The sequence below is a fragment of the Alligator mississippiensis genome, chromosome 1, assembly GCF_030867095.1.
Source record: "Alligator mississippiensis isolate rAllMis1 chromosome 1, rAllMis1, whole genome shotgun sequence".
NCBI classification, from domain to species: domain Eukaryota; kingdom Metazoa; phylum Chordata; order Crocodylia; family Alligatoridae; genus Alligator; species Alligator mississippiensis.
The window spans coordinates 482,407,140-482,434,547 of NC_081824.1; the positions used below are offsets into that span (position 1 = coordinate 482,407,140).

Consider the following 27,408-nt stretch of genomic DNA (forward strand, 5'->3'; position numbering starts at 1 on the left):
CCAGACTGTGGGTCACCTGTAGGGCTGGGGTGCCCAGAGCTCATCTTATGCCTAGTCCTGTGTGATACCCAAACTGCACATCTATATGAGATGCTACCTCACCGTAGTGATGAGCTATGGTGATGAAGTTTATCATTACAGCAACGTAGCGTTGGCAGGCATGAACCATGACTTTGACTCTACTACTCATCAGGGTACTGTACAGTCATTTAGTACTTGCTAAAGCACAGTACCAACTGTGTATCCCAGGGCATGTGTAGAAACATCCGAAGTGTAGCTGTTTCCTAACTCAACCTTTGAGAACCTTGACCTGCTCGGTTTTTTCACAGCACATGCAACATGCCCCCGTGGCACCAAACTTAGCACATAACACAGTTGCCACTGTGCAGCAAGGAATGCAAGATCCATGGGGTCAGAGAGAGCATGTTGGAGCCTGAACGTCCAGTCTGGTGACCACGTGGGAGAGGGAAGCATGTTCTGAAGACTCTGTGTACTTTACCGATGGCTTTTTAATGCAAAATATAGCCCCACGGCTGAGCCTAGCAAAGAGGGTGCACTCCTAGCAGGTGGACGAGCTAGATCTGCAGCCTGTCATGCTAAGCAGGAAATTGAACTCAGGTCTCCCATGTCACGAGCAAGTGCAGTAACCATCAGGCTAGAATCATAGAGAAGTGGGGCTAGAAGGGATCATCGGAGGTCATATTTAGTCCAACCCACTGCCTGAGGCAGGATCATCCCTATCTAAACCATCCCAGACAACTCCATAACCTAAACTGTTAATAAAACTACAGTCTACCCTGACCTGCCACAGGTAAAGCAGGCTGGTACATAGAAGGTTGGTGTTGCCATCTGGCCAAAGGGACCAGTTAGGAGCTAGAGCCCAGGAAAGGGCTTCAGCCTGTAATGTCCAGTTGCAGATAGATGTTAAACTCAGATCTTTCAGGAAGGACCTGAGGTCCAGATTGATGCCCCCCATCTTTGGTGTTTCCTGTAGTCTGGCCTATGTGCAAATAGGTGGATATGAACCCCAGTCCTCAGAGCTACCCCCTTCCAATGAATTGCAAAGGCAACAGAGGCACCTAAATCTGGGGCATGAATTGCATGCCCCTTTGTGGGTCAGGATCTGTGCCTTCCTGTGCTCTGGTTTCCTGGCTGCAGAGTGGGGAGAGGAGCCCTAGTCCTTCTGTAAGAGGGGATGTTGGGAGTGAAAATACATGAAAGACTGGAAGTTTGATGTGTGATGTTTGTCCCAGGGTCTTCACAAATAAATAGTTCCACCCACAAGTGCAGGAAAGAGTGCTGCCAGCCTGGAGGGCACAGAATATAGTGGGAACCCAAAGTAAAGCTACACATGCATTGACATTAGCAGATTCAACAGCAAATAACTTTAGATTCACACGTGCAGATTCAACACATTCACATACCTCATTGTGTTTAGAGACAATGATAATGGGAGCTAGATTAGTACCTAAAACATGAGCAATGCTGAAGTTCCAAATATCAGCCCCTCTTTGGCATCATTTACCAGAAGCCAGTTGCCACCACCTCCCATGATTATAAGCTATAGAAGTCCATGGAGTGGTATTATTTTTGTGTCTGTGATGGATGCAGGGTGGGGAATATAGGATTCCTGAGGCCATGTGATAATCTCCTCCCCCAGCATAACCTCCTTCCCCAAGATTATCAGGGTCTGGGAGCTAAAGGAATAAGTGTAACTCCTTGATGGGATGGGTGCCCAAGAAGGGTGGCTGTGCCTAAAGGAAACGATACTTTGCGCACAAAGCAAGACGATCCCCGAGCGAGGCAAAAGAGGGAAAGGGGCCAGGAGGCTTCCATGGCTGACCAGAGAAATCCAGGGCAGCCTAAGGGCCAAAAGGGGAGCACATAAAAAGTGGAAACAGGGAGAGATCACCAAAGACGAATATACCTCCTCTGTTCCCACTTGTAGGGAGGCAGTTAGATGGGCCAAAGCTACCATGGAGCTGAGGATGGCATCCCAAGTAAAGGACAACAAGAAATTGTTTTTTAGATATATAGGGAGTAAAAGGAAGTCCCAGGGAGGAATAGGACCCCTGCTAAATGGGCAGAAACAATTGGTGACAGATAGGGGGGACAAGGCTGAACTCCTCAATGAGTTCTTTGCCTCAGTGTTCCTAAGCGAGGGGCACGACAAGTCTCTCACTGGGGTTGTAGAGAGGCAGCAGCAAGGCGCCAGACTGCCATGCGTAGATCCTGAGGTGGTGCAGAGTCACTTGGAAGAACTGGATGCCTTTAAGTCGGCAGGCCCGTATGGGCTCCATCCGAGGGTGCTGAAGGCACTGGCCAACATCATTGCAGAGCCACTGGCGGGAATATTCGAATGCTCATGGCGCACAGGCCAAGTCCCGGAGGACTGGAAAAGGGCTAACGTGGTCCCCATTTTCAAAAAGGGGAGGAAGGAGGACCTGGGCAACTATAGGCCGGTCAGTCTCACCTCCATCCTTGGTAAAGTCTTTGAAAAAATTATCAAGGCTCACATTTGTGAGAGCCCGGCAGGACAAATTATGCTGAGGGGAAACCAGCATGGGTTTGTGGCGGGCAGATCGTGCCTGACCAACCTAATCTCTTTCTATGACCAGGTTACGAAATGCCTGGACACAGGAGGAGGGGTGGATGTCGTATACTTGGACTTCAGGAAGGCCTTCGATACGGTATCCCACCCCATACTGGTGAACAAGTTAAGAGGCTGTGATGTGGATGACTGCACAGTCCAGTGGGTGGTGAATTGGCTAGAGGGTCGCACCCAAAGAGTCCTGGTAGATGGGTCGGTCTCGACCTGGAAGGGTGTGGGCAGTGGGGTCCCGCAGGGCTCGGTCCTTGGACCAATACTCTTTAATGTCTTCATCAGCGACTTGGACGTGGGAGTGAAATGTACTCTGTCCAAGTTTGCAGATGACACAAAGCTATGGGGAGAAGTGGACACGCCGGAGGGCAGGGAACAGCTGCAGGCAGACCTGGATAGGCTGGACAAGTGGGCAGAAAACAACAGGATGCAGTTCGACAAGGAGAAATGCAAAGTGCTGCACCTAGGGAGGAAAAATGTCCAGCACACCTACAGCCTAGGGAATGACCTGCTGGGTGGCACGGAGGTGGAAAGGGATCTTGGAGTCCTAGTGGACTCCAAGTTGAACATGAGCCGGCAGTGTGACGAAGCCATCAGAAAAGCCAATGGCACTTTATTGTGCATCAGCAGATGCATGACAAATAGGTCCAGGGAGGTGATACTTCCCCTCTATAGGGCGTTGATCAGACCGCAGTTGGAGTACTGCGTGCAATTCTGGGTGCCGCACTTCAAGAAGGATGCGGATAACCTGGAGAGGGTACAGCGAAGGGCAACTCGTATGGTCAAGGGCCTGCAGACCAAGCCCTACGAGGAGAGACTAGAGAAACTGGACCTTTTCAGCCTCCGCAAGAGAAGGTTGAGAGGTGACCTTGTAGCTGCCTATAAGTTCATCACGGGGGCACAGAAGGGAATTGGTGAGGATTTATTCACCAAGGCGCCCCCGGGGGTTACAAGAAATAATGGCCACAAGCTAGCAGAGAGCAGATTTAGACTGGACATTAGGAAGAACTTCTTCACAGTTCGAGTGGCCAAGGTCTGGAACGGGCTCCCAAGGGAGGTGGTGCTCTCCCCTACCTTGGGGGTCTTCAAGAGGAGGTTAGACGAGTATCTAGCTGGGGTCATCTAGACCCAGCACTCTTTCCTGCTTATGCAGCGGGACGGACTTGATGATCTATTGAGGTCCCTTCCGACCCTAACATCTATGAATCTATGAAATCCTTGGAGTTGCATGGGAATGGGCTCAATGGCTCAGGAGATTGTTTGCAGTCCTATACTTCCTGTGAAATCGAAGTGATTCTCAACTGAACTGACACAGAACCCTGGGGTGCTGGGAGAGCCTTTTAAGGGTGCTGTGCAATATCAGCACTGTTTGTGGGCTGACACCTGCACCCGATTCATAAGATCAACCCAGAGATGTCAAATAGGTATCCAGTGTGCCAAAAACATGACCACCTGGTGTGGCCTTTGTGAGTTCTTTGCAACAGAAGAATTGCTCTAGTATGATTCTGTAGTCAAGAGATAAGTGAAAGTGAGGAGCTGGCATTTCCCAAGGCAGTCTTGGGCCTCAAAAGTTTGAGAACCTTTGGATGAAGCTTTCACAGGGATGGCATTTTAGATGGTATGTTTGGGCATTTGGGTAAACATGATTGCAGGCAAAATGGCAACTTTGCATTTAAGCCCTGTAAAAGAAGCTGGGCAATATGGTAATTTGGCCTAGGAACAGGCAGAGGGCTCTGAGAATCGGCTGCAGTAAGAAAGACAGCAAACATGGGGAGATGTTCTTTCTGAGCCAAATAAAACATGGCTGGCTTCTAAGAGCTCCTGGACTTTCTAAAAGAAAGTAAGTGGAATCTATTCATTTCCTTTGAGTGAAAAGGGAAGTATATCTCACTTAGCTGGATTAGGTGAGGCCACATATACATGTCAACCCTTTCTAAAGTTGGGGCAGCGGGGTGGGAATCAAGCCAGTCCCACAAAGCACCTGTTGTTTCATCGCAACTGTTAATAAATCTACTACTTTCATGATAGTCTTTAGTCTTATAATCTTCAAATCCCCTAAGTGCGACTGCAAAGAGGATGGAGATGGGTTATTCTTTGTGGTCATAAGGGACAGGACTACAGATTCATAGAATAAGAACAATTGTTTCAAACTGCAGCAAGAGACATTGAGGTTGGATATTAGGAAAATCTTTCTCGTGAGGAGAGTAATAAACACTGGAAAAGGCCACACAGAGAGGTGATGAAGTCTTTATCTTTGAAAGTTTTCAGGAGAAGGTCATACAGACACTTGGATGGTTTAGTTAGGGAAGATCCTGCCTTGAGCAGGGGCATAGTGTAGATCACTTCATGAGATCCCTTCCAACCCTGTTTTCCTGTGAACCCTTGATAGCCATTGGGCATGTGTACATGTTCATTAATGTGCCGTAATTAGTACCTGTAATTACAGGAACTAACTTAATTTGCTATAATCAACGCTACTGCACATTAGCACTGATGCATGCTTTTTTGGTGACACTAATATGAAGTAGACTAATTCTACTGTGAATTAGCACATTTTTTATGCATTGAATTAATGCTCAATAGAATTAATCTGCTGACTTGAAGCATCTCATATAGATGTGCCCATTGGATTACTGTATTGCACTGGCCACACTCCTGAACAGGAACCCCACTCCACCCCCCCCCCAAAAAAAAAAACCCCAACCCCTCCCCTCCAAAAAAACCCCAAAAACAAAAACAGAAAAAACAACAGGCATCCAGTCACACCAATGTAGGCATTCTGGTTGTGCCTAGCTGTAGTTATGCTAAGTACGGTGCTGAAAAGCAGTATGGGAAAAAGGGGCCTCCTGACTGCTAGAAGACCCACTAAGACATAAAAAAATGCACCAATGAGGAAAAAGGATTGATGGGAGCATGAAAACAGCAGTTACAATTGTGAAAGTTAGAACACTAATGAGAGTGCAGGTGCATGAACTGGGCAAACAAGGCAAATAAAGATGAACATCTCAACAGAGAGAGAGAGAGAAGAGTGGGTGCAAGACAGGGAGTGGGGTACACACATATAAATACAGGAGTTGAGAGACCTGTCCCTTATAGGGACTTGGGGAGGGGAGTGGACATGAATAACGTTCAGTGTCTCTACCTGTCAAGGCAAGCTTCACTAAGTGGACTGACTGTTAATCAGACCAACCTGTGTGCTGTCTGACAATAATAAACCTTTCTGAGCTTTCTCCACCAAACATATATGAGTTGTGCTTTCTGCATCACCTTTGGGATGACAGAACAAGAAGCAACAGTCTCAAGTTGCAGCAAGGGAAGTCTAGGTTAGACATTAGGAAGAAGTGTTTCATGGAGAGTGTAGTAAAACACTGGAACAGGCAAACCAGAGAGGTTGTGGACACTCCATCCTTGGAGGTTTTTAAGAGCTGGCTAGACAAAGCCTTGGCTGGGATGATGTAGCTAGAGCTAGTCCTGTTTTGAGCAGGGGGTTGGACTAGTTGTGACCTCCTGAGGTACTTTTTGAACCCCCATTTTCAATGATTCCAAGACCTACAATCTGAGTATTTACCCTGGTTGCCATGCAGGTTCTTCAGCCCACTCTGATCCCTGTATTGCCACAGCTATACTGTTGCCATTAACAATACTGGTCGGATATGTCAATACGGGTTGCAGTCACACTTCAATGTGCAGCATATCCATTCCCAAGGACTGCCTCTTAGCCTGTGTCCCTACAGCGGAAGTCATAGTGGGACCCCTATGCCCTCTGTGGTCTCTAGGCCATACTAAAATATAAACAACAGTTTGTATGGGTGCTCACGTATGTGTCCATTTTAACATGCAAGGGCCCCACACCACACTGTCAAGGCTAACTGAATTTCAGGCAGTCACATACCACAGTGATGACTGGGGGTATGAAACCTTAACACAGGTCTATTTTGGATAAATTAGGTGAAAAAAAAAAAGATTTAGGCCTAAAGAACAATGATCAAACACCAGGGAGAATCAAACAGAACTGTGCACAAACCTCAAACAAAGTTTATTTTACATACTTTTTACTAGCAGCTTTTGGGAAACTACACAGAAACATTGTCTTTCAGTGTTCCCCACAACTTTCCTCAGAATTTAGAACAGACTTTGGATTGGGATTTATGTTGCATCAGTTTCCATTTATCCAAATCTATTAGCTTATTCCTTATTACAAGTTACTTAAAACATTAGCTTGTCAGTTGGGCTAGGGGCTGATAAAGTATTTCCAAACAAGTCTGAGAAAAATGTAAGCAGTTTGTTGCATTGTTGGGATGCATATCATTTATCACTCCCTGCATTTGGGTGACTGCACAACAAAAATATCAGCTATTAGGGGGTCAAAAATGCACAAATGTTTCTTGTCTGTCTAGGTATGTTGATGGCACCTGCTATCACAGGGTGTGAGAACTTCATAATCCAGGAATCCTTGTATCTTCTCTGTTGTGAAGGGAAGGACTATATTGTGTAGTACTGTGGTGTAGTGTATCCAGTTTTGGTCCCCCCATTACAAAAAGGATGTGGACACATTGGAGAGAGTCCAATGGAGAGCAACAACAATGGTTTAGGGGCTGGGGGACATGACTTGTGAGTAGATATTGATGGAATTGGGCTGATTAATCTGCAGAAGAGAAGGCTGAGGGGGATTGAATAGCAACCTTCACCTCCCTGCAGGGGGGCTGCAAAGAGGCTGGAGCTGGTCTGTTCTCAGTGGTGGCAGAAGACAGAACAAGGAGCAATGGGCTCAAGTTACAGCAAGGGAGGTGTAGGTTGTTTATTAGGAAAAACTTTCTCACTAGGAGGGTGGTGAAGCGCTGGAACAGGTTACCCAGAGAGGTCATGGAGTCTCCATCCTTGGAGGTTTTTAAGACCCAGGTAGACAAAGCCTTGGCTGAGATGATGTAGTTGGGGCTGGTCCTGCTTTGAGCAGGGGGTTAGACTAGATGTGACCTCCTGAGGTCCCTTCCAGCTGTAATTTTCTATGATTCTATGATTTCTATGACAAAAGGTTCCCCTTAGCTCTTGTCCATGGTGTTTTGTCTCTGGAGCTTCTGAATTATCCTCTGCCGGATCTGTTTGGTTTTCACACTGTACACAACGGGGTTCATCACAGGTGGGACCAGCACATAAACAATGGCCATGAAGACATGGATAAGTGGGGAGGCATGTTTCCCAAACCGGTGGATCATGGAGATACCAATCATAGGGATGTAGAAGGTGAGGACAGCACAGATATGGGAGACACAGGTGTTCAGAGCCTTGAGGCGCTCCTCTTTGGAGGCAATGCTCAGCACGGTCTTTATGATCATGACATAGGAGAGGACAATGAGCATCGAGTCCAAGCCCATTGTGGAGATGACAACGAACAAGCCGTAGATGCTGTTGATCCTCCTGTCAGAGCAGGACAACTTCATGACGTCTTGGTGAAGGCAGAAGGAGTGGGAGAGGATGTTGGGAAAGCAGAACTGCAGCCTGCGGAGGAGAATGGGGGTTGGCATGACCATGAGTACACTCCTCACGGCAAACCCCAGCCCTATCCGGGCAACAGTGGCATGGGTCAGGATGGAGTTGTACCTCAAGGGCTGGTGGATGGCCACAAAGCGGTCAAAGGCCATTGCTAGCAGCACAGCTGACTCCATGAGGGAGAAGGTGTGGATGAAATACAGCTGGGCAATGCAAGCATCAATGTGAACCTCCCTCACATTAAATGTGAAGATGCTTAACATCGTAGGCAAAGTGGAAGCTGACAGACCCAGGTCAGTGACAGCCAGCATGCTCAGGAAAAAGTACATGGGTTGATGGAGGCTTGGGTCTGTCCTTATAATGAACAGGATTGTGCAGTTCCCTAGGATGGCGGTGATGTACATGGAGCACAGAGGGATGGAAAGCCAGGCATGAGCATTTTCCAGTCCTGGGATGCCTGTCAGGAGGAATACAGCAGGGCTGGTGTGGTTGGAAGCTGCCATGAACGAGTGTCAGTGCCACGGACTCTGCTCCCTAGAAGCTAAAGCAAGGCATTGATTAAAGTGGAGATTATAGAAACTGGTCATAACCTGTTACTGAACTAGGAAGGGCCTTCCCATTCTTCCCACTGGATCTGCTACTGATTTCCACTCTGATGAACCAATGGTGAATTTAGAAGTCTTGGTTACCTGAGGAGAGGCAAGGGGAGATGAAGCTCATCTAGTCCATCCAACTGCACTAGGGGAGAGTAGCTTGACTATACCTGAAATGCCCCTACCACTTGTTGATCTTGCTTAAGCACTACATAGACCCTGAGAGTTCAAAGTTGTCCCTGATATAATGTATAAAGTTTTGCATAGCAAGGTAGAAAATCTTGGTATTGTCTTCACATTTAGGAAGTGTTCTCTCTATTCATCAGCCAAGTCACTGCTGAAAATATTCAGTGTTACCTGTAGGCTGTGGGAGGGCTTCAGAGGCCATGTATACATGAAAAGCTGACTGCACAGTTGTTACTGTGCAGTCATTTAGTACTTGCATAACCAAGTACTAAATAACTGTGCAGTAATCGGTGTTACTGCGTGGTAGCATCTAGGCATGGTTGCCTAGTGACACTTACTGCACAGTAGCTCGTTACAAGTGTGCACTGGCTTGTTACTATTGCACGGTAGCATCAAGTCCTGGTTAGTGCCTGGTGATACTATTGCACAGTACTAATGAGCTATTGTGCAGTAGTAACATGGTACTGCACAGTAAATGTCTCATGTAGTCCTGGCCAGAGAAGCCCATAATGGAAAATTCCAATTACGGGTGACCATATTTGGGAAACAGAAGCCAGATTATTAATATGCATTAGGAGGAAGACCTAAACTAATTTTATATATTATGAAATGCAAATTATATGATATATAAAGGGAGGTGAGAGACCATACCCTTTGGATCCAAACACCGATCCAAGACACAGGAGCTAGGAGCCTTGGACAAGACCTCAAAGCCTGATCAACAGGGATCCTGGTTTTCTCTGACAAAAAAATCCTCAATTTTCAGATTAAAAAAAATTAACTCCAAATCCACACTTTTCCTTTCTTAAAATTAAATGCCAGTAAGATATATATTGAAGTAGGACAAGATTCCAGACACCGAGGTGCTCAGAAGATCAACTCTCCTCGGTATTCACATGTTACTGAAAGTGGCACAGCTAAGATTGGCCAACCACCTCTCAAGAACGCCTGACACTCACCTGCCAAACAAAGTCTTGTATGGCGAGCTGTCAAATGTTGTACGCTTTCACAGCACACAAAAGAAGCAGTGCAAGGACACCCTAAAGATGTCCTTAAAGAGTTTCGGCATCAACCCAGAGTCATGGGAGCAAATCACTTCCAACCGTCCATCCTGGAGGTCCCAAATCCAGAAGAAAGCATTGACCTTTGAAGAGCAACACACAGCAGAAGCAATGAAGAAACGTGCGGCCAGGAAAACAATACCTCCCATATCCAGTCCTCATTGCTCTCCTATTGCATCAGATTGTTCAAACCAAAGATCACATTTATAAGCCATGTACGTACTCACATGACCTAGCCTCCACCCCTTTTAATTCTCTTCCCTTTCCCTTTTTTCTCCTTTTCCTCCTTTCTCCTTTTCTCTTTTCTCCTTACCTTTTTCTTTCACACTTCTTTTTCTCTCTTCTTCCCTCCTCTCCCCCCACTGGATATGGTCATCTTCAGCCATGAAGGACTAAGTAAATATATCTATCTATCCATATATCTATATCTATATCTAGATATAGATATAAAATATATCTATCTATCTATCCATAGATATATCTATCTATCTATAGATATATATATATCTATAGATAGATAGATAGATATAATATAGAGGTGTTTCATTTTAATCATAGAAAAATGTGGATTTGAGGTTACTCTTTTTAATCTGAAAACTGGGAATTCTTTTTTATCAGAGAAAACTAGGATCCCTCCTGATCAACCAGTGATGTTGTGTTCATTATTTCTCAGGGTGATGAGCATGTTGTATTGCTTTTGACTATAGTATGAGAATTGTAACTCTTAGGGTTTAATAAACTTGCTTATAGCTCAGAATAACCGCGCCTTAGTCTCCATACCTGGTACAAGACCCGTAATAGCGTCACTGGGAAATACCATACCAGACTCAGCGCAGACCCCTGAGAAAGTCCACTTGATATGCCTTGCCAGTGCAAGCTATCCACTTATAACTAACCTCCAAGAACAGTTTTTCATCCAGTTGTGTATCCAATCCTATAACAGTTGTCTCTAGACCAATGGCTTTCAATGTTTTTTTCATTTGCAGATGCCTAAAAAAATGTTGAATGGAGGTATGAAACACTTTGAATGATAAGTTTGGGCACTCACATACTTTTGATGGATCACAGTCATCTTTTTCAGACCTCTTAGACATAGTCTGTGGTGACCCAGGGGTCCATGGACCAGAAGTTGAAAACCATGGCTCTAGACCAGGTCCTCTATTTTGCCTAAGAGGATGTTTTCTGCGATATGTCATCTAATGTTTTTTCTCCCTTCCACAACAGCCTGCAGTAGAAGGAAATTAGTTTAGACATCACTTGTTCCTGACAAATCTACTTTGACTGCTCCTTATCATCTTTTCCTCTTCCAAGCTCTCAGAAATTGATTGTTTAATCATTTCTTCCAGCATCTTTCTGGGCACCAGCGTCAGACTGCCTGGTTCATCATTCCTGGGTCTGCCTTATTCCCCCATCAAGAAATGCTAGGGCAGGGGTGATCTTGGGTGGGCTTGATTCTCTTCTGGTGACTCCACTGAGGTCATAGGAGTTGCACCAGTAAGCAGGTCTCCAATTAATTTAATTGGTATACCAAGATCTTGCCCCAGGCCAATGTAACTTCATGGGCATTACTCTGGATTTACACCAGTGAAAGGTCTCTCTGACCTGAAAGCAACATGCACATAATGGTCAACATGGATAGCCTCTTTATTTGGACCTACTATGAATGAAGTGGATTCACTGTCTATCTCCTCTCTCTGTGTCTGTCCATAACTCCAAATGCTTTCACTTCTTCCATCCTTACCATGACTCCTACATGAGAGTTGGGGTCATCTTCCTATTGCAGTGTCTCCTCAGGGTTTATTTGTCTGACTGCCCTGCTTCAGAGAGAGAGAGAGAGAGAGAATAACAGGATCGGCTGGGAAATAGTTTTCTGTGATCCGATTATATGTGCATCTGGATTATGCACACTGCTTAATTAGGTACAACACATCTGGAGTTAAACCACTACAGGTAAGGGCACTGCTTCAGATTTGAAGCAGTTTAAAAGATCAGGATCTGACCTTCTTTTGTTTGGTTGTTGTGTCTATACCTATAAAATCACCATGTGCATTATTTTCAGAAATGCACAACCATTAATGAGAACACAGCAGTTATGTAGCATGAGCACACAGAGCAGCTCTGCAGAAAAGGACTTGGGGTTACAGGTGGATAAGCAGCTGAACAGGAGCCCTTGTTGCCAAGAAGGCCAATGGCATCCTGGGCTGCATTGGTAGGAGTGTTGCCAGCAGATCAAGGGATGTGATCCTTTCCTTCTATTCAGCATTGTGGAGGCCACATCTGGAGTCCTGTGTTTAGTTTTGCTCCCCACTACAAAAAGGATGTGGACACATTGGAGAGAGTCCAGTGGAGGGCAATGAAAATGGTTGGAGGGTGGGGGGACAGGACTTGTGAGAAGAGGAGGAGGGAACTGGGCTACTTGAGTCTGGAGAAGAGAAGACGGAGGGGATTTGATAGCAGCCTTCAACTCCCTGCAGGGGGGTTGCAAAAAGGACAGAGCTGGGCTGTTCTCAGTGGGGGCAGATGACAGAAGGAGCAATGGGCGCAAGCTGCAGCAAGGGTGGTTGAGGTTGGATATTAGGAAAAAAAATTCTCACTAGGAGGGTGGTGAAGCACTGAAACAGGTTACCCAGAGAGGTGGTGCAGTCTCCATCCTTGGAGGTTTTGAAGACCCGGGTAGACAAAGCCCTGTCTGGGATGATGCAGTTGGGGCTGGTCCTACTTGGAGCAGGGGGTTGAACTAGATGTCACCTCCGGAGGCCCCTTCCATCCCTCTTTTTTTATGATTCTATGTCAAATTTTCCTCTATGCTCAGCAGGGAAAAATGAGTCTGCTGAGGTCTGTTTGACCCCAGACCTTCCTGAATGATCTGACTTTCCCTTAAGCACCTTAACTCATTAATGACTCTTAATTCCCCATAGGAGGCAGATGGCTAAGGAACTTGAGTGGGATCAAAAGTCAACAGCCCACCCAAGCCACTGGGCCAACATGGTGAAGGTGCATGTGTCTGAAGCCACTGGCACACAAAGAAAAAAGGCCATTATCGTGCTTGCCTGCACTCAGTTCCCCAACCCTGATGACCAGGTAGCACAGATGTGTTCAGCGTCACAACTCTGTGCTCTGATAGACTTTGATTCTCTTTTCATCTCACTGGTGTAGCCTTGAAGTCTGACTTGTGAAGGATATGGCTTTGCCCCCTGATACACGCCGAGCTCACAGCCTGCCTCACACTTCCCTGTGGAGGAGCCAATGTACTCACCGAATTCATGCACAAGCAGATAGCAGGATGTGAGGATGCTCCATGCCCCAAGACAATGAAATGTGTATTGCTTGCTGTATGCAGCAGGCTTGAAATGGGAAGGAGCTTATATGGGCTCCCTCTGAAACTCTTTGGGATTACTGGTCAGCTGGGACCTCAGATGCTTCAAAACATGTCTGTGTGTGTCCTTTAACCCTATATGTGCTAAAAACCAAGGGGCAGAGCCTCCATGGGACCCAGTCAGTCAGGTCCCAATGGAGCGAACAACTGAGGGTCTGACACCAGTGGACCAAATCCATTTTATGTGGAACTGATACCAGTGGGATGAAGCCATTTTATCCCCGCTATGCATGCCCTATATTCTGGGTCTTAAAACAGAGGTCTTATCATGCCTCAATGCCTATGAACTCTTTGCAATAAACCAGGCTGGAAAAACTTGAAGCACACGGGTTTACTTCTTCTACTAAGTGAAACTAAAAGAATACTAAAGGCATAGGAGAAACCTAAGGGTAATAAATGGGAAGGATTATATAAAAGCTGATGAGGAAGCAGGTATATGAAGCGGTGTAGGCATCAGGACCTCTATGGTTCGAGCCCAAACCTTTGGCCCTTGCAGACAGAAGCCCAGGCTGCAGTGCCACTGAGTTGCTGGGCAAATGCAAGTTGCAGCTCAGCATGAGGTCTCCAGTGAAGTGCTGGGTGGGGGCAGAGGAACAAGGGTCACCAATCCCTCATGGGAAGACTACAAAATCCTTTCTGCTGGGCCTTGTCTCAGCAACAGCACTGTTGGCTGCCTATGACTGCCATGTCCTGCCTGTGGTCTATCTGGTTGTGTGTCTTGGACCTTCAAGACTTGACCAATTGCTTTTCTCTAATCCTCATCTTGATATCTTGGGATCTAGGCTGATTACTGGCTTTCACCTTTGTTTCTCCCACTCTGATACAAGCCTGAGCCCAACCCTAGCATGAACCACTAAGCCCGCTTACCTGTACCTCCTTACATTGGGCCATGTGGACACGGGCTCTGGTCTAAAGCCTTACAAGTAATCAGATCAGACCTACTACCCAATATATCTGAAGAAATGGCATGACAAAAAATGCAGGGTGAAGTGAGGCGGGGAGGGGGAATAAAATGTAATAGCTCAGGTAAGAGGTTGTTGCTTTACTGGGATGCATGGGCAGAACTAGTATTTTGAAAAGCGGAGGGGTGAAGATGTTGAGATCCATCGTCACATATCGTACAACACAGATTTTTCTCCGGTTAAGAATAAACTAGAAGAATTATTCATTTTTTAGGGGCCTCAGGCTGTTTTATTCAGTTAAAGATTGAGGCCAAAACAAAGAACCGCACTGGAGTGACTTAAAAACAATCTGCAGGGCTGTAAAATAGGAGCTTCATTACCAAGACTAGTCCATGGACAACTGAATGGCAGAACAAAGGCAGAACATCAAGACCATTAGAAAAAAGAGAGGGTTGTTAACACCTGTCGAATTAAGGGTAGAGGATAATGAGCCAAGAAGTCAGTTGACTCCCTCAGCATGGACTATAATATTGTCGCTAGTGCTTGGTGGTTGATTTACCTGTTCCAGTGCTTCAACACCTTCCTAGTGAAAAAGTTTTTCCTAATATCCAAAGTAAACTTCCCTTGCTGCAAATTGAGCCCATTGCTCCTTGCTCTGTCATCTGCCCCCTCTGAGAACAGCCCAGCTCCATCCTCTTTGCAGCCCCTTGGCACAGAGGTGAAGGCTGCTATTCAATCCCACCTCGGTCTTCTCTTCTCCAGACTCAGTCAACCCAGTTCCCTCCACCTCTCCTCACAAGTCATGTCCCCCAGCCCCCTGTCTGATGGACTGTCTCCATTTCATCCACTTCTTTTCTGTAGTGGGGGGCCCAAATGTCATCCCCAGATGTCCCAAAACACTCATTTGATCCCAGCCAGCAATCCATTTTGACCATTGGGTGGCTTCCCAGTGGCCTAGGAGGAATATGGAGGAAGATCTCAGTCTTGGCCTAGGACCTGATGTAGAAATGCCCACACCATGAAAACCCTTGTCATGAGCTGGTGGTCTCAGACAGGAGTGGATGGCTACAGAGACTCAACTCCCCTTGAAGCCCTAGGGATTTGGTCATTATCTATCTTTGGTGACCTGGTCATGAGAGGGTCTGCTATCCACTGGAGTGCCTGAGGGCAGGCTCTGAATGAATGGGAGTAGATTGAGGTAGATTGAGATTGTTATTATTTGTGGCACAGAGTCCAGCAGGACTATCAATTATTGGAGCTGGTCATCAGAAGGACAGCATCATTTTGACTCATAGGCTGTGTATATTGGGCCCGGTACAGCTTAGGGGACACTACGCATTCAAACTAAAACTAGATAAAAACCAGCTATAGAGTTGTTACACATTTTCAAGCTCCAGCTTTGTAGCTGGTTGGCTCTTTTATAGTTACATAGTTATTTTTGTGGTCTGATAATTACTTTGCAAGTCCAAATGCACTGCACAATGAGCCACTTGATAGTGTGAGAATTACTTTGCACTTACGACCAGTCTTACTTTGCACATGTGACCGGTTGACATTGATAGTGAATCAGTAATTGCATACTATATGTAAAAGGCGTGTGAGAGCGAGAGCCCCTGCCCACCAAGCCAGTTTTGCAGTCACTTTTCAGAATGGGGCTGCATGCCCAGTGCATCACCCTGCTCCCTTGGCACCGCCTGGCTTCATTTTCTGCTTTCAGCTAGAAATATTACCCCCCTTGGTAGCTAGTTAATAAGGCACAGTCCCAAGGGGGCTTCTTTGCAACTATAAGCATGGTCCCCCAATCAGCCTGGCTGAGCAGAGAACATGGACAGAGCCTGCTCCCTCCCGTGCAGTTGCAGCTTGTCCTCTTGTCTCAGCTGGAGTGGGTTTGGGTAAGCTTCCTCACTGTCCTGTTGGCAGAGGGATTCCAGTTTACCTGAATGAAGCAGTCAGAAAAGTTTATTCTTTGGTTTCCTTTGGGTTTGGGAATTTTTCGAGCCACTTTCAGTTACCAAGACAACCTTTGTTCATTCAATAGAAGAACTGACAAGGAATTGGCTGACAAGGTGACAGTTTTCTTCTGTTTATAACAATGGCAGGGAGATAAAATGACAATAGCAAAAACAAGATAGGAATGCAAAATTATTTTATGTTGCATGTACAGTCACTGGGACTCTGAGGCTGCGTCTATGCGAGTGGAAGATGGAGCAGTTGTTACTGTGCCGTCATTTAGTACTTGCATAAGCAAGTACTAAATGATTGCTCAGTAACCGGCATTACTGCACAGTACCCTCGCCACACATTTTTTTTCAGACATCACTATGCAGTAGCAATGATGTACTAAACAGTAGCTCATTCCTGCAGTGCAGTAGCATTGTATCCCGCTTAATCCTCACCATCACTACTGTGCAGTAGCGTCATGTGTAGACACATCCTGAAAGTACCAGGTTGGGGGGAGGGGGGGGTTAGTTATTCATTCCTATTTTCTTCAGTGTTACAAATAATTTCCCATCAAAAACTTCACTCAAATGCAGATGGATGAGATATGGCACATTTCCTTTGCCTAGAAAACCAGTTTTCTTATCACAGGAAGCTATCAAGTTAGTTTGACGCAATCCACCTCTGGTAAACTCATGTTGCATTATTTTATTTTCCATTTCCCTCTCTGTCGTTCATTATTCCAGACAAATTTGTTTAAAATCTTTGCTTATTCTTGAGGTTAGGCTAACAGGAATGTAATGCCCATGACATATGCCCCCCCGCTTTTTAATTATAGATACTATATTTGCTATTTGCTAGTCATCTATAATAACCCATGACTTGATAGAATTCTTTAAAAAAATACTTGCCACTAGACTAGTGACTTCATGTGACATTTCTGTCAAAAATCTGGGGTGGAGATTATTCAGGGCCCCAAAGAGAAAGGGATTTAGTTCTTTGAATTTTGCTTCCAGTCTGGTTGTGGTAAATCTGGTTTCAATATTTAGCAACCCTGCCTTTGCCCCTGTGGTAGATATCACTGTCTTATGGAAAAATGAGAATGAGTTAGATTTTTGGCCCATGTACATGTGATCTTTAGTGTCTATCCCATCCTCACAGTATAACAGCCCCACTTCTTTTCTTAATCTGTATTTATATGGCAGAGGAACAATTTACTATTTGTTATCATTTCCTCCGGGGGGGTTAATTTAACTTAAATTTTGGGCAATTCTTCTTTTATCTGTGTACTTCCAAACCTCCAAGACACAGCTGCCTTTAGGACCCTGTGCCTCCATTCCTCCTAGGTTTTTTGCTTTCTAAAAACACCCTTTCAGGTGTTTACTCATCTAGCTACATCTGAAGCCCTTCCCTACAAGTTTCTCCCATTATGCAGGACGTTCCAGATAGCTGATTTCACCATCAAATTCCTTTGTTTTATCCAAATTTGCCCTTTTGAAATAGAAAGTTCTACTTGCAGATGTACATGTAGTTATCTTTTCATTTAAACTGAATCAGCCTATGGGGGACCTGAACACAAATCGTGTTACTTTGTGTTGGTATGTCACAGTGGAAAGCATTATGGCATCATTTTGGCTAACCCAGCAGTATTTCCCTAACACAAAATAAGAGTTTCTTTGTCCAGGCTTATAATTAGTTCTATCATGGTAGCAGAGAGGAGCCTCCCCCATTACAAATCAGGATCCTACCATGGTAGGCATTTCACATCAAGTTACAGAGACTACTACTGCTACTTGCAAACACGCCATGAAAGACGGCTGGTGCTTTCAGGGAGTGCACAGGCAATCCCAGGGGGTGCGCATGCACCCACGTGCAGCCCTTACATGTCACCACTGGCTTTGAGTCAGAGGATGGAAGCAAAGTGAGAAAGAAGTAATCAGAGAGCTAGAAATTTGGACTCCAACTCAGACAACACCTGGATTTGTGAACCATGTAACAAGCTATGTCTCTCTTGAGTTGGCCTTGTCAGCCACAAATGGATTCATCAGGCATCTGCCTAGACCTGTGTGTACACCATGATCTAGTGGACCAACAATTGCCTACTTGGACTTTAGTAAAGTATTGATAAAGTCTCCATGGGTGCTTTCATGAGCAAACTGGAGAAATGTGGGCTATATCACATACCTATACAGCGGTGACATATTTGGTTCAATGACCACAAGGAAAGGACAGTTATAAATGGATCGATGTCACACTGCCACATGGTCTCAAGTAGGGTGCCACAGGGATCGGTTCTGGCTCTGCTGCTACTTAACAAGTTCATGAATGATTTTGATGCCAGAAGAGAGTGCTCATTGATCAAGTTTGCAGATGACCCAAAGCTGGGAAGGACTGCAAACACTTTGGAGGACAGGAGTGCATTTCAAAAGGATCTGGATAGACTGCAAACCTGGGCCAAAGGCAACAGTGGGCGTGTCTACACAAAATACTTTACTGCACAGTAGAGCTAATTACTGTGCAGTAACCGTCCATATCTACACATGTAGATGCTTACTGCACATTAATTGGCTGTAATCACAAGTAAATTTGCTACCAGCAATTGCAAGTAACAAATGTATTTGTGATTAGCAGGTATCCTGGTTTTCTCTGATAAAAAAAACCAAACAAACCACCCTATTTCTGGATTTAAAAAAATTAACCCAAAATCCACATTTTTCCATGATTTATATATTAGTGGTGTTTCATTTTCATCATGGAAAAATGTGGATTTTGGGTTACTTTTTTTAAAACCAAAAATTGGGGATTTTTCTTTTCTTTATCTGAGAAAACCAGGACCCCTGGTGATTATTCATAGATTCATAGATGTTAGGGTCGGAAGGGACCTCAATAGATCATCGAGTCCAACCCCCTGCATAAGCAGGAAAGAGTGCTGGGTCTAGATGACCCCAGCTAGATACTCATCTAACCTCCTCTTGAAGACCCCCAGGGTAGGGGAGAGCACCTCCTCCCTTGGGAGCCCGTTCCAGACCTTGGCCACTCGAACTGGGAAGAAGTTCTTCCTAATGTCCAATCTAAATCTGCTCTCTGCTAGCTTGTGGCCATTGTTTCTTGTAACCCCACATTAGTAACTGTGTAGTAGTGCACATGTAGATGCCTGAGTGGGAGTAAATGTGTTCCCGGTCAGTTGGGCAGCAGGGGGTAGGAAATTGTTCCCTGCCCCCAGGAGCTGCCTGCTGCCAGGCTGGGCTCCCCTACTGAACCCTGGGTCGGGACAATGTCCCCCTGCCCTGGAAGTAGGGAGCTCCCAGCTCCCTCTCCATGGTTGTAGAGTTAGGGCTGAGAGACCTTTTTCTCCCAGACTGAGTCCCATGGTCATAGGACCAGGGCTGGGATACCCTTATCTCTCAGAACCAGCTCTATGGTCACAGGGCCAATCCTGGGAAATTGTCAGCACCAGCCCTGCACCAGCCAGGATAAGGACCTCCCAGTGCTAGCCCCGTGACTGCAGGACTTGGGCTGGGAGATATGGATTGCCATCCCCGGCCCCTCGATCATGGAGCAGAGACTGGGACCTCCCTGTTGTCAGGGCAGGGGGGCATTGTCCCCACCTGGGCTCCAGTAGTGGAGCCACCCTGGCAGCTGGCATCTCCTGGGGGCAGGAGACAATGTTTCAGCCTGCCAGGAAACAGCTGTCTCTTGGCCCCCTGGTTAGCAACCAGGGGGTGCATTTTGCTGCTAGGAGCATAAAATCTGCTCCCATGTGCCTGCATGTGTAGACATTTGCCTGGTAGAATTTACTCTGGAGTAGTTTACTTGAGATTAAATTACTCCTAGATTATTTGCACATGTAGACGTGCCCAGTATGAAGCATTAATGAGAGGGGTGTGGTTAATGAGAGGCATCTCCCACACACAATTTGTTTTAGGAACATGATAGTCTCAACCCCTTCCCTCCCCCCTGCTCCTCCCAGCATCCTTTTATGTTGTATTAACAGGAATATTGGGTGTAAAACATGAGGTGATAGTGTCATTCTGCTCAACACTATTTCATCTTCATTTAGCCCTCATGCAAAATGAGGATCAGTGGGCACGTCTACCTACACATTCATTAATGCACCATAAGTATGACACATTAAGTTTAGTATCTGTAATAACAGGTAATAAACTTAACTTGCTGTAATTGGTGCTACTGCATGTTAATGCAGATGAATATTTTTTGTGTGATGCTTGATGTCAATTGAACTAATCTATGGTGCATTAGTGCATTAGCATGGTTTTTGCCAGCTGTGCTAATGCACAGTAGAATTAGGCCAATGGTCATTAAGTGTCTCATGTACATTTGCCCAGTATGTTTCTCGGCTCCCCATTTTAAGAAGAACGAGGAGAAGGTAGAGAGGGTCCAGGGGTGGACAAGAAAGATCATAAAATGTGTTGGAAGACAAGTTGAAGGAGAAGTATGTTGACAGAACTAGGTATGTTTAGCTTTGGAGAAGAAGGAGCTTATGATAGTAGCTTTCAAATATATGAAAGAAGGGAGGGAGAACCACTGTTTTCCTCTGCTGCAGAGGGCAGTCCACAAAGCAGTTTTTTAATTGCAATGAAATGGATTTAGATTAGCTCTCAGAAAACTTTCCTTCTTGTTAGGACAGTGAGGTGGTGGAGAAGACTGTCCAGGGAAGTGGTGGAATGAGGTTTTCAAGAGAAGGATGAATGAGCTTTGGACAGGAATGGCATGGAGTAGCATCCTTGCATTGTGAAGGGAATTGGAGCAAATGATCCTTGAGGTCTCTTCTAGCTCTACTATTCTGTGGACATATAATTAAGCCCAGTACTATGCCACTCAGTAAAAACATAGAATCTTTGGTTTTTAAGTATCCAGTTTTTAGTCATTTCTCTACCGATCATGAAGCAGAGATGTTAATTCTTACTGGAGTGGAAGACAAGCAGCTTTAAATACTGGCACGTGAATACACAGCATTGCAGGGTAAAACTAAAAGAATCAGATGACGGTTTGTTTTGTCACACTAAGGATCAAAACTGTGACTCTTAAAGCTGGCATTGGGATACTGTGCTTCTCTGCAAAGGTAGAGAGGCATGATGCTGTATAAATTACTGCAGAAGAGACAGCCCACGTGCAATAAAGCATGGGATAATAGATAGGCTTGTTTTCCATTAGGTTGTACATAAAAAATCATAATCAAGGGAGTGATGGGAGAACCGCTATGCTGGATTGTTCGTTGTGTGATAATGACTTTAATCACAATGTTGTCTTTCCTTGCAGAGATCCCTGTTTTCACGTATCATCTGCACATTATGTCCTCTTTTAACATAAGCAGCATTGACCTGCCCACCTTCTTCCTAACAGGCTTCCCAGGGCTGGAGGCTGCTCACCACTGGATCTCCATCATTTTCTGTTTCATATACCTCATTGCATTCTTGGGCAATGGCATCATCCTAGTTGTGATCAAAATGGACCCAAACCTCCAGGGTCCCATGTATGTCTTACTCTTTATGCTGGCCACCACTGACCTGGGTTTATCTGTCTCCACCCTGCCAACGGTGCTGTGCCTCTTCTGGTTCAACATCCGGGAAATCACCTTTAATGCCTGCCTCTCTCAACTGTTCTTCATCCACACGTTCTCCTTCATGGAGTCCTCGGTGCTCCTGGCCATGGCTTTGGATCGGTACTTGGCCATCTGCAACCCTCTAGGGTACACACGGGTCCTAACAAATTCAGTCATAGCAAAGCTGGGCCTGGCCATGCTTGTGAGGAGTGTCGGTGTTGTGTTCCCAACACCCCTGCTTCTGAGGAGGTACAGATACTGCAGGACCAATGTGCTTTCCCACTCATTCTGTTTGCATCAGGATGTCTTGAAGTTGGCCTGTTCGGATGCAAGAGTCAACAGCATCTACGGCTTATGTGTTGTGCTCTCCACGCTGGCAATCGACTCCATGCTCATCCTCCTCTCTTACATCAAGATCATTAAGACCATTCTGGGCATTGCCTCCAAACACGAGCGCCTCAAGGCTTTCAACACATGTGCCTCCCACATCTGCGTGGTCCTGATCTTCTTCATTCCAGTGATTGGTGTCTCCATGATCCACAGGTTTGGGAAGCAAGCATCTCCCATCCTTCACATCCTCATGGCCAATGTCTACCTGCTCCTCCCCCCCGTGCTGAACCCGCTCGTGTACAGTGTGAAAACCCAACAGATCCGACAGGGAATTCTCCGCGTGTTCAGGAAGAAAAGATTTAATGGCTTTCAGTAGCATCAACTGCTCTATACCTCCAACACTAACACTGAGAGCAATGTCCTGGGAGCCCTTGACTCCTAGTGAGCTGAACGGGAGAAGAGGGCATGGAGCATCTTCCAGCAGACATTAAGTAGCTTATAAAGCTAGGTCCCTTGCTTGTCTATTGAAGGCCTGGATCTGTGCCACTGGCTTAACTAGGAGCAAGATCAGCCCATTTGAACAGGGCCTCCAAGTTGTAAGTTGGAAGATTTCATAGGTCACCCAGTCAAGCTCTATTTTATCTAAAGGAGCCGCTCCATTTTAAAGCAGCAGCAGCAGCCTATTATGCTCTAGTGCATAAGCAAGTAGAAGAAGAAACAATGCTCAACTCACAGTTGGTCTGGATATTACATCTGCAGCCTGTCCTATAACTTAGCAATGAGACAGGTTTTAAACAAGTACAAATTTTACAAGACAGCTGCATTTTGGGGTCATGGAGGATGGCAGTAGGGGAAACCATGCACTTCCACAACTTCAATCATACCCAGCGAGTGTCAGTACTAGAGGGTTTGGGTGGGGGGGTGCATCTCATGGATTTTAAATCCACTGTTATAGTCACCTGATCTCTGCATAATGTGAGTCAGAGAATTTCACCCAGTCCTCAGCCACTCCAGGAACCTTTGGGTTGCACTAGAAATGATCTTTCAGAAACACTTTCCTCCTAACTTAGAGACTTCATGTAAGGGGATTCAACTATGTCCCTAACTACTTTGTGCCACGGTAAATGGACATCACTGTGATTTATCATGTGATGTACTCAACCTGGGAATGTGCATCTCATTTCTAAACTCTCTTTATGTAGCTTTGGTATCTGGCCAATGGACCTTGTGAACATAACCGTTCCTGGCAGAATAAAGGCCCTTTCCATTCACAAAGGAAAACAAACCACCCAACCCCTTCATTTAAGTGATGGGTTTCAAATAGTGGACAGTTAAGATCAGAAGGGAATTTTGTCCTCTTTCATTCTTCTTGCATTTTGTTTCAGTGGAGCTTCACTAAATAACAATTTCCATAAAAAACAAATACTTTTTCGAAGGGCTTAAATTCAATATGGTTTAGCGTGACTACCCCTTTAAACACCAGAACACTGCCCCCCCTCGTCCATTAATAAACAAGTTCTGTGTGCTGCTTTTGTCCCTGGCCTGAGAAATGAGTAAAGAAGAAGAAAAGAATCTCAACTCAAATGTTATGTCCCATTGTCTACATATATATGTTGCAAGAAGATAATTTGATGGGTCAACTTAAGAGAGTTTTATGTAGATGGGGGTGAACTGAGGATCAATTAACATATTTACATGTGCACTTTATTGTGCTTTAGACTAAATTAATGTGCAGCAAAGTGTCACTGTCTAAACATATGCCACAATTAGTATGCAGTAGATTAATCTGCTCTGGCACAGGATTGTCCTGTCAGACACGGAGCATTTTATGCTGCAGTAAATTACTATGCTTAAAAGCACGTGCAGATCATGACTTTAGAATAAGTTTAGTTGGGCTCAGATTGAGTCAGAATATATTCAGTTGCATTTGTAGAGAAGCTCAGTGTGTCTCTTAGTATTGTTAGGTTTTATGGGATTATGGTGTAGAGAACAGAGGAAGTCCTGCCATTGAGGTGCTTGTGAATGCTATTCCACACTGATAAATGACCAGTGAAATTAGAGAGAAGTCAAAGTTTCCCGAAGTTAGCCCCTTGATGCTGTTGATGGAATCCTATGGGTGTTTCAAATCTTGCAAACATTAGAAATGACACTTCAGCAGGACGCTTACATGGAGCAACCTCCCAGGTTAAGCAAACAGTAAATTCATAGATGTTAGGGTCGGAAGGGACCTCAATAGATCATTGAGTCCGACCCTCTGCATAGGCAGGAAAGAGTGCTGGGTCTAGATGACCCCAGCTAGATACTCATCTAACCTCCTCTTGAAGATCCCCAGGGTAGGGGAGAGCACCACCTCCCTTGGGAGCCCGTTCCAGACCTTGGCCACTCGAACTGTGAAGAAGTTCTTCCTTATGTCCAGTCTAAATCTGCTCTCTGCTAGCTTGTGGCCATTGTTTCTTGTAACCCCTGGGGGTGCCTTGGTGAATAAAACCTCACCAATTCCCTTCTGTGCCCCCATGATGAACTTATAGGCAGCCACAAGGTCGCCTCTCAACCTTCTCTTGCGGAGGCTGAAAAGGTCCAGGTTCTCTAGTTTCTCCTCGTAGGGCTTGGTCTGCAGGCCCTTGACCATACGAGTTGCCCTTCTCTGGACCCTCTCCAGGTTATCCACATCCCTCTTGAAGTGTGGCGCCCAAAATTGCATGCGGTATTCCAACTGCGGTCTGACCAGCGCCCGATAGAGGGGAAGTATCACCTCCTTGGACCTGTTTGTCATGCATCTGCTGATGCACGATAAAGTGCCATTAGCTTTTCTGATGGCTTCATCACACTGCCGACTCATGTTCATCTTGGAGTCCACTAGGACTCTGAGATCCCTTTCCACTTCCATGCCACCCAGCAGGTCATTACCTAGGCAGTAGGTATGATGGGCATTTTTCCTCCCTAGGTGCAGCACTTTGTATTTCTCCTTGTTGAATTGCATTCTGTTGTTTTCTGCCCACTTGTGCAACCTATCCAGGTCTGCTTGCAGCTGTTCCCTGCCCTCCGGCGTGTCCACTTCTCCCCACAGTTTTGTGTCATCCACAAACTTGGACAGAGTACACTTCACTTCCTCGTCCAAGTCGCTGATGAAGACATTGAAGAGTATCGGTCCTAGGACCGAGCCCTGCGGGACCCCACTGCCCACACCCTTCCAGGTTGATACCAACCCATCCACTACGACTCTCTGGGTGTGACCCTCTAGCCAATTTGCCACCCACCGGACTGTGTAGTCATCCAAGTCACAGCCTCTTAACTTGTTCACCAGTATGGGGTGGGATACCGTATAGAAGGCCTTCCTGAAGTCTAAGTAAACAACATCAACCCCTACTCCTGTGTCCAGGTGTTTTGTAACCTGGTCATAAAAGGAGACTAGATTAGTCAGGCACGATCTGCCTGCTACAAACCCGTGCTGGTTTCCCCTCAGCAGAATTTGTCCTTCCGGGCTCTTGCAAATGTGAGCCTTGATAATTTTTTAGAAGACTTTGCAAGGATGGAGGTGAGACTGACTGGCATATAGTTGCCCGGGTCCTCCTTCCTCCCCTTCTTGAAAATGGGGACCACATTGGCCCTTTTCCAGTCCTCTGGGACCTGGCCTGTGTGTCACGAGTGTTCAAATATTCCCGCCAGTGGCTGTGCAATGTCGTCAGCCAATGCCTTTAGCACCCTCGGATGGAGCTCATCCGGGCCTGCTGACTTAAAGGCATCCAGTTCCTCCAAGTGCCTTTGCACCATCTCAGGGTCTATGCTTCGTAGTCTGGAGCCCTCCTGTTGCCTCTCTATGATCCTATTGTGAGACTTGTCGTGCCCCTCAGTTAGGAACACTGAGGCAAAGAACTCATTGAGGAGTTCAGCCTTGTTCCCCCTGTCCGTCACCAATTGCTTCTGCCCATTTAGCAGTGGACCTATTCCTCCCTGGGGCTTCCTTTTACTCCCTATATATCTAAAAAACAATTTCTTGTTATCCTTTAACTTGGGATGCCATCCTCAGCTCCATGGTAGCTTTGGCCCGCCTAACTGCCTCCCTACAAGCACAAGCAGAGGAGGTATACCCCTCTTTGGTAATCTCTCCCTGTTTCCACTTTTTATATGCCTCCCTTTTCGCCCATAGGCTGCTCTGCATTTCTCTGGTCAGCCAAGGAAGCCTCCTGACCCTTTTCCCTCTTTTTCCTTGCATCGGTATCGTCTCCCTCTTTGCCCAAAGGATCATTTCCTTAAGGCACAGCCACCCTTCCTGGGCTCCCATCTCTTCAAAACTCCTACTCTGCAGTGCGTCCTTGACTAATCGCCTGTGTTCATTGAAATCAGCTTGCCTAAGGTCTTGCACTTTCACCCTACTAATTATCTTACCCACTCGAGGTCTTATGATGAATTCTATTATTTGGTGATCACTGTGCCCCAGATGGCTACCGATCTGCAGGTCCCCTACCATGTCATCCCCCGTTGCCAATACCAGGTTCAGTATGGCATTCCCCCTAGTGGGACTGTGTATCTCCTGCATCAGGTGGAGGTCCTGTACGCAGGATAGCAACGTGCATGAACAGTAGGACTTTGCTGTCTGCATCTCCCAGTAATGTCTGGGTAGTTTAGGATTCCCCATGACTACCGCCTCCTTAGTTTTTATGGTCTCCAAGAGCTGCCTTAGGAGCCCCAAACCTATTTCTTCCCCTTGGTGTGGGGGTCTGTAGTGCCAGGGCATTCCTCAGTTTACACTTGATCTGAGCCTTCAAGAGGCCAAGAAGCAAGAGAAGGACCCAGGCCTGAGAAGAAATGATTACGGGAAATATTAGTAATGGACAGCCAAGGACTCCTTTTGGTGCTTTGAAATATAAATGCTCACAGCAAGAGGCAAATTATAAAACACCAAACGAAGGGGAGGGCAGCTAGATGGAAGCAGCTGTGTTAGAATCACCATGACGTAAGGTAAGACAAGTGGGAAGTCATACCAGGCTGGTGAGGAAAGAAATGAGAAATCATTCTGTCACTCCCATAGACTCCTGGAGAAGTCAGGCTGTTCCAAATGTACATTGCACTAAAAGAAAAAAATGCATCCAAAGTGCACCAAGTGTTGGGAGCCCTGTTTTGGGGCATTTATTCCACCTTCTGCACCATGTAGAGAATGCAGGTATCTAACTTCAGGATCTGAATCCCTCCTTTGGACTAGGGAGTCTAAGGGCCATGCTTTAGGACATTACCCGCAGTTCATATGTGAGTGTCCACGCATTCAAGCACTAAATCATGTACCTATTGACATTGCTGCATAGCAAGGTTAGGACTTTTCAAGCAAGGAGCAAGGGGTATCTCCAGATAGTGCTAAGAGATGTCCGTTCAGCT

General features: G+C 45.9%; 2 protein-coding genes across 2 annotated transcripts; one reads left to right on the plus strand and one right to left on the minus strand.

Moving 5' to 3' along the window:
* Nucleotides 1-7,641: 7,641 nt before the first annotated feature.
* On the minus strand, nt 7,642-8,592 carry LOC102563688 (olfactory receptor 51A7). The gene has a single exon (XM_006273133.2). It carries the CDS (start codon nt 8,590-8,592, stop codon nt 7,642-7,644), a length of 951 nt encoding a protein of 316 aa, XP_006273195.2.
* Nucleotides 8,593-21,457: 12,865 nt separating this feature from the next.
* Nucleotides 21,458-22,414, plus strand: LOC102563922 (olfactory receptor 51L1). The gene has a single exon (XM_006273134.3). It carries the CDS (start codon nt 21,458-21,460, stop codon nt 22,412-22,414), a length of 957 nt encoding a protein of 318 aa, XP_006273196.3.
* The last annotated feature ends 4,994 nt before the right edge of the window (nt 22,415-27,408 follow it).